Source organism: Dermacentor variabilis, chromosome 11 (genome assembly GCF_050947875.1).
Source record: "Dermacentor variabilis isolate Ectoservices chromosome 11, ASM5094787v1, whole genome shotgun sequence".
NCBI lineage: Eukaryota > Metazoa > Arthropoda > Arachnida > Ixodida > Ixodidae > Dermacentor > Dermacentor variabilis.
Genome location: NC_134578.1, coordinates 85,680,611 through 85,688,449, shown reverse-complemented (window position 1 = coordinate 85,688,449; position 7,839 = coordinate 85,680,611). Strand labels below are relative to the sequence as shown.

Below are 7,839 nucleotides of genomic sequence, written 5' to 3'. Positions count from 1 at the left end.
CCCGCCTGCTAGTGCACTGGGTTGCTGCTCCTGAGCGACCCATGTGACTTGGGTTCGATTCCACTCAGAAGCGGAGACACTTAAGGGATATTTTTCGTTATTGTAGTGAGACAGATTCCCAGTGCGACATACCTAATTTCCAAGGTTCGTGTCAGCGACGCTCAATGAGGAGCGGCACATGCCTAATGGCACATGCCCAGGGATCCAAGTTGGCATCAAACAGCTTCATTGACGACCACCACAGACCGATTGACGCATGCCAACTGCTCCACATTGGCGACAGAGTTTCTTCGAACAGCAGCGGTACTTTACGAGTCGCGTGTCAACGGTGACCCATGTTGGCGTGAAAGAGGTTCGTTGAAATGCGTCACATATTTACCAATTGGCTCCTACGGAGTCACCCAAATTTGTCCGATGGTTGGTGTCGGGCACTGTTACCTCAGCACAGCTGCCCTATGCCCTGCCTCTTCGACTATGAACTACCCAGGGACCCACATAGGTGGGAAAACGGTTAGATGCATATACACGTATATTGTAACTGTAACGAGGAACGCTGCAAGTATGACTATTCGGGCTTCTAGTCTAAGCGCTACGACCGGCAGTAGTTTAGGTAGGTGGAAAACTACGAGGGGAAGCGGTGACGGAGTTCCTCGATGGGCGTTCTCATCTTTTTCTTGCTGATGCACCCATACTTCTGCCGCTTGGCGAGCGATCGCAGTCCCTACCACGGAAGGTTGCACAGGTTGAAGTACATCAGCTCCAGGTTGCTCCGGCGCCTCTGTTCAATGTACAGATGTGTGTTCACCGAGGTGTAGCGCGCCGTGCCCGTCAGGTTCTTGTTCTCCCGGTAGGGAACGTGGTTGTGCGCCCGCAAGCCCCGGTACTTCTTAAGCAGCCCAAAGTCGATGATGTACACCAGGTTGCCTTGCTTGCCCTGCCCCATGAGGAAGTTGTCGGGCTTGATGTCGTGGTGGATTAGCTTCTTCGAATGGATCTACTCAACGCGCGGCACCAGCTGGCTCGCCAGCAGCAGCACCATACTGAGGGAGAACTTGCAGTTGCAGACGTTGGATAGGTGTTCGAGCGAGGGGCCTGGCAGCTCCATCACCATGACCTTGTAGTCGCCATCGGAACCACGACACTTGATGAGGGGGATGCCGACATCTCTCTGCATCATCTTGTAGAAATTGAACTCGATGTGCAGCTGCGGGTGCTTCGTTTTGATGCACAAGAGTTTGATGTCCACGTCTTTCCCCGTGGTTATATTTGTCCCCAAATAAATATCCCCGAAGGATTCGCTGCGAATGTCCTGTCCAAGGTGGTACTTTTCGCTGAATCGACGTCCCATTTCTTGAGGCAGAAATCGGCAGCAGCCCGCTCGGAGTGAATAAACTGGTGACGGTGGGGGATACTCTATCAATTTCTTTCAAAGAAAATACGCCGCCATATTTGAAGCATACTGGGCGAATCTGGTAATATCGTACTCTTCGCGGCGGTTTGACGGGGACTTTCGCTGGCTCGGGACCTGCGGCACGATGCTAGGCCACTGTCGAAGCACCGTTCTTATTAGTTTTCATGCTGCTGCAGTTAATTCGTAACGAGGATTCTTCTTCGTTACTGTTCCCATATAGGTGCAAACATACATATATAGCACCAGGGAAGTGCGTGAAGTGGCCTCCTAGTGCTAATGCCATAAAATTCGCGCTGCAAGTAACAAAGTTCGCGCTATAGGTAATAAAACGCAATGAAAGCACAACACGCTTTTTGACGCTTAGGTGCCTGCTGCCAGACATTAGTAACAGAGCAATTACGCCACGTCATTTGTGCCGACAACAAATTCAACTGAATTCTGGGTTTTCATGTGCCAAAACCACGATCCGATTATGATGCACGCCGTAGTGGGAGACTACGGATTAATTTTGACGACCAGGGAATATCTAATGTCCCCAATGCACGGGACATGGACATTTTTGCATTTCGTCTCCTTGAAGAAACGGCTGCGACGGCCGGGATTTGATCCTGAAATCTACAATGACAACGTAATCATAGCCAACAATATTCGGTGGAAGTGGGAAACAGACCTGATGGGCTTTTACCACTTTTAAGTACCTTTTTTTCTTACGAAAGAGGCTCGAATCTGTTTAGCCTGTATTACACATCCTCTTCATGGACGGTCATGGTTGTTTCCTCAAACTCTTCGTATTCCACCTTACTATAATGGAGAAACGTTGTTATCCCAGGAAGAGTACGTAGTCAGATCTACTTCAAACGAGAGCCCGACAAATCATGTGTCCTGAAGAAGGAAACATTCCAAATTGCCTATCGCTTCGTAGAAGCAGAATATTAGACAAAGCGCGTCAAATACGTCTATCACGGCCTTTTACTACGTCGTCATTGTCTAAATTTATTGTGGTTTTAGTTACACTAAACGGCACGGAAGTCTCCCGAACCGTAGTTAAACTGGACATCTAAAGATATTTTTCACTATTTTCCTCCGTTCGGGACTGCCGAGTAAATATGGAACAATCACATTCCAGTCTACATTTATGGCTAGACGTTAAATGTAAGCTTCAATAAAGGCTTTCTAACTGTACGATCTTAACCATTACATCTCTGATCTTCTCAGTGAGCACGCTCGTTTCATCTAATGTAGAGCGCTTTGATGTGTTCGTTGCAAACGTATCGAAACTTTCCGGGCCATGCATTTCGTGTTGTCGTAGCTAACACACCAGAATAACACAGAGAGCACAGAGTTGCATGGGGTGAAACTTTATATTGCCATCATGTCACGCCCAGTGTTTCTTGTCTAGTTGCAGGTGCACCAGGTGCCTCCATCGCAGTATCCTCCGCTGGCGCCGCGTTCCTTGCAGTAGCTATTGCAGGCTGAAGCCTTGCAAGCAGCCGCATAACCTGCATAACCATGGTAACGTGTCATTGAGAACAGCCACCTCTCGTCCTGAACGGTCTGCCCTAAATGCAAATTCCTGGCCCTCAAGTGCCTGCACGACAGAACGGGTCCAAGCTACGTCCGCTGTTCATTGTTGTTATAAGGCCGTGAAAACGCATGAAAACAAGGCAATGCATCATCAGATAAATGTGATGCTTTCAGGGCATGCGTACCCGTTTTATTGTCAAAGCGATGTCTTTCCTCCTAATCATGAGTACTGTTTGCCGTGTAAGGTAAGGAAAATTGGCGCAAATGGAAAGAAGAACGGACTAACGTCTCCGTTATATAGAGCTGATATTTCGACGAGTTTTTACAGATGCAAAGCGAAAAAAAGGGCCGTTACACAAGATGCAGAAGAAAGACACACGCCGATTTTGCGTCACAATGCTATTTTTGCTGCAGATCGCACCAACTGTATTGTAATGGCATTGTATCTACGTACCCACGTACGTACTGATATAAAGGTACACGCACACACACTTGAACTATTTTAGACAGAACGCGCCTAGGTCATTGAAGCTAGGCTATACTTGAGATTTGTTCCGGAATACCCTCTGTAACGTCAAGTCACGAAACATCGTCAGACAGTATGTTTCCTTTCTTCAAATATATAAATATCCGCGCAGTTCCTTGCCCTAAAGAGATAAGATTGAGAAAACGATCTTGAAAGAAAGTGATGTGTGAGCCGTGGGCCCTGCCTTCATCTGAGTAAAACGTGAAGTCCAACAATCGCTCGCTCATAAAGCGGAAGTCCTAATAGCTTGTCTAATAATTAATGGAACCAGATATTTCTTCCTTCCGATTGTGTTATTCGCATAGCCCTCCAGTAAGTCAAATGTTTTTACCAATCAAGAAATGGGTCAACCAAAATACAACCTCTCCAGTGCTATTTATTACATGCCTAGAGATATTTAACCCTTTGGACATTGAAAGCATTGGAAGAGAGTGTCAGTGCTAATCATACCGGCAATTTGCGGTGTGAAGAAGACAGCATCTTCTGGAGCTAACTTGCTAACTTGCAAACTGGAGCTAACTTGCAACGAACGTTGAAAGACCTTCATGAACAATAAGTACGAGTAGGTTTGAAGTTTAATTTGCAAGACGAAGACAATCCCGCATAACCGATCTCATTGTTAGGTCGGCGTTCTGCGATTAGCAGCAATGTTAGCGGGCAAAGTAATTTCACTGGTGATATGCGTTTGCGTAACTGCAGCAAAATGAGGAGTGACATACGCCAGCGACTGAGTAAGAACGGGCGCTCGAGTGAACCTGTTCGCTCGAGTGCTATTCTAGAGAAACGTGTTATTTCCATATCTATGTGGATATACTCGCATGCTACAGTCTATCCACATCATCTCTCCCCGTGCCGTTCTTTTTCTTCTCTTCCCCTTCGCACTCAGCAGAGTCGAGGGCCAAAAACTGTTACGTTACGTCTCCTATCTGCGTTTCCTTTATAAAATCTCATGTCTCTCTTTCTCTCTCATATGTATGTGCACATCATAGCGTGCATAAAAGCGACGGTGATAACCTATTACGTGAATACGTCGTATGGTGATGAAAAAGTTGCCTGCTTCTTTGTACCGAAGAATTTAAGCATGCTTTTAGACAAAACGGGTGCCTTATTTCTCCACAGTCTCTGCATTCTTTCTTACGCTTTTAGCATTTGTTTTCTGGCCTCAGTGATATAGTATTCGCATTTCGATCTTCTGAAAAAGGTATTATATCAAGTTATTCCATGTTGTCCCAACTCAAGAATTCACTTTCACCAAGCAAAAGCGTAGGATTGTAATGATTAAAATGGTTGTCATTCCCACATTGCATTCTGCTTTGGATACGTATCAGTAAAATGCAAAACAGTGTCAGTAAATGCAAAGCAACTGATGTCCCGCGCAGCAGTTTCCGAAGAAAAACAAGCTACCTAGCCTATGTCCGACAGGACAAGCGGATTTTTTCGTTGGGATGTATACAGAATTTTAACATTCCTGTCAGTATATTTGTGTTCTTAACATTTGTCCAAGTAAGCAACATTCTGACATCTATATGAGAAAAATATTTAATGTGTCATACTTGCGCAGCTAAATCGGCTCTGCATTTTACTTAGGCTTACCAGCACCACATGGCCGACATCGAAATGAAGTAAAGAACTGCCGGGCACTTGTCACTATGATGTCCCGTGCTCTAAGCCTTTGTTTCACATGAGCGATTCACGTGACACTTTTCGACTATTAGGCTCATAAGCCGGTATTACACAATAGGTCGACGTTGATGGCAGCAGCACTTCAATAATGAGAGCAACTATATGTACGCCTTTGGTTTCTTTCAGGACTGCCTCGGGTGAATGAGTTTTAGGAATTGTGGTCCCTGCTGTCTACAAACTTTCAAAAGACTTTGACAAGGACATACTAAACGTAGGTATTTAACATAATAATATAATAATAATGTTTTTTAACAACATCTGGCACATTATTCACGTAACGAAGGTGAAAATCTAACTCTTCTCTCAGATAACAATAGTGTATGACTTGCCGCTCGCGGTTCGGTGTTCATTAAAGAATTGTGACATTCCTTTTTCTCACAAAAAAACAAAGCAAAATTACAACGCACTCAAATTGAGTAAAATTATGCAAATCTGTAAGTGATTGTTTTCCTACGCCTAATTTCAGTATATGCTTTGTTGCATTTACGAAACCAGAATGATTAGTTCTCTTGAGCATATCACCATTTGTGATCTATTCTTACGTGTAAGTTGGAGCAGTGTTTTAACAAGAGATCCCTTGCAGCTATGCAAGAAAAAAAAGTAAATCCTGGATATATATATCGATTGCACTCACAAATGAATAAGAATATTGTTTTACAAATTTCAGTAGTTCACCGTTGAACTTATCACATAAAATTAACGTCTCTTGCCCAGGAAACTCACCTGCTAATGCTAAAACGGCGAGGATGGTCAAGACTTTCATATTGAAGAGCGCTGCCGCCTACCTGTAACAATTAGAAAGGGTAAAGACATGACTAAAGCTACGTCGCAATAGCTAAAAACTCACCAATTTTGCAGGATGTGGAGTTGGAGGTCTTCTCAAGGAAAGGAGTAGACTTTCTCGACGAAATCTTCCCGATATGTAAGCGCTGATCGTATGTATTCAGGTGACCATCTGCGAAGGTTTTATACAGAATATCGTGCTCTTTCTGTCGCTGTCACCCTCACAAAAACCCACTCTCGTTTTGTCATATTTCATTCTATAAAATTGCCTTCAACTACGCCTGCCTGCCAAAAATCTTTTTTTCCCTTCCATGCCTCGTACTGTCTGTCATCTCGGCCCCCAATCTAAACGATATGAAGATAAGTCCTAGACCCTTGCATGAAAACCATCTACCTGTAGAGTGCAATCCAGGTACAAAGAATACCTAGCAATCTCTTTATCAATGGTTCGGAACAGAACTGACTAGTTTGTTACCTGGTATGCTAATAGTCTCTCATAGAAACAAGCAGCATGAAAGTACGTGCGTGCAGAGTCATTTGACATGCAGAATGTTTTTGTAGCTGAATAAAGCGACAGTTCTATCTTGCTGATGCTTGAAAAACATGTTATGCGGAGAGACAGCACGTCAAAACCTCATACAGATCTGGAATAGAAATGGCAAGATCAGTACTGTATAGCATTAACCTTGGCTCTTTAAACACATGCATTGAATGTCGGCGACTAAAATTGCGCACATCGCTGCTAAAAAGTGAACATTACATTGACATGAATCTTCAAACCACAATAGTCACATGAACAGTGTATACTCAATTTTGCATTTCAAATCACATCAAGGGGAGAAATTCTTGTTTAAAAATATCAATTGAAAGGTTTGGTTATAAAGTTATTGTACAGCACGAGTGTTCATTCAAACTGGAGAATATTTACTCGAATATTTCCGCAGCTTTACTAGCAACAGAGGAATCCTTACATGTCAAGTGTGCTGGAATTTCCATACATACAAGATCGTATCAGGAAGTTTTCGTCAGTGATCGATCGAGCAACGTCTGATGAAATTTTTGTGTTCATAAAGTTCTTTGCTTGGACACTGTTGACCACTTAATATTATCTTCGTTCTGGAAAGTTAATAGTGTCTTGTCTTGTTTGTAGCGTTATTTGATACAGAGATCGGACATGGATTTAAGAAAGAGAGAATCCCGAAATTTATTCCAACAATTAGATTTAGCAACTTTCTAATCAACCCAAAACACATTGTAAGCTGACTTACGTGCCCCGTAAGGGAAGCCTGTCCTTACAACTTCCAGTCATTTGCACCAAGCGCGACAAAAGCTGGTCACGCGGAACTTGCTCCACTTTTGAAACTACGCCAAATTGCGTCTGTGTAAAATAGCTATGAGACGTTGCATTGGCCTGAATTCCATTGGTTAGGAACAAAAAGAATGATTGCCGCTATTGGTAGTCTGCACCATAAAAAGGCATGAAAGAAGGTTTTTTGTCGTGATCTAAAAAATTTCCGGTGTCTAAGTCCCGAAAAACTGAATTTTCCTTTTTCTTACATACCCTTGCTGTGTCCCAAAATATGGGTAATTTTCTACGATTTGCCAACACTGGTGCGAAGTCTTAATTGTACAAAGCGAAAACATATTGGTAACTAACATGCAGATGATCGCAACTTTGTCAAGATTAACTTGCAATGGATTGAGTTAAGGAAACAAGACCACGCCCATAAAGTGCTAAAACACGAAGAAAGTATTGTGACGATGCGCATTAAAAAGAAAACCTTTCCCATATGTGAAGCATGGCTTCGTATATGGGACATTGTTCATCGCGCACCAACCATAGCTAATGGCAAGAAAAACATCATTGCTCAATTCTGTTCTAGAACTAAGAAAGCTGGTTCTGTGAGCAAAG

At 43.5% G+C, this 7,839-nt stretch overlaps 1 protein-coding gene, 1 long non-coding RNA gene and 1 pseudogene across 2 annotated transcripts; all 3 read right to left on the bottom strand.

The window, feature by feature from the left end:
• Positions 1–721: 721 nt before the first annotated feature.
• On the bottom strand, positions 722–943 carry LOC142563787 (casein kinase I-like). Its single transcript, XM_075674404.1, has one exon. It carries the CDS (start codon positions 941–943, stop codon positions 722–724), a length of 222 nt encoding a protein of 73 aa, XP_075530519.1.
• A 51-nt stretch (positions 944–994) lies between these two features.
• On the bottom strand, positions 995–1,348 carry LOC142563786 (casein kinase I pseudogene; annotated as a pseudogene).
• A 1,405-nt stretch (positions 1,349–2,753) lies between these two features.
• LOC142563789 (uncharacterized) lies at positions 2,754–6,099 on the bottom strand. Its single transcript, XR_012824412.1, has 3 exons — positions 5,992–6,099; positions 5,868–5,929; positions 2,754–2,910 (listed from the first exon to the last, which is right to left on the bottom strand). It is a non-coding gene; the product is annotated as an uncharacterized LOC142563789 (long non-coding RNA).
• Positions 6,100–7,839: the final 1,740 nt, after the last annotated feature.

Excerpts from the sequence above, each read along its gene's own strand:
- LOC142563787 (XM_075674404.1), bottom strand. The coding sequence starts at position 943 with ATGGGGCAGGGCAAGCAAGGCAACCTGGTGTACATCATCGACTTTGGG.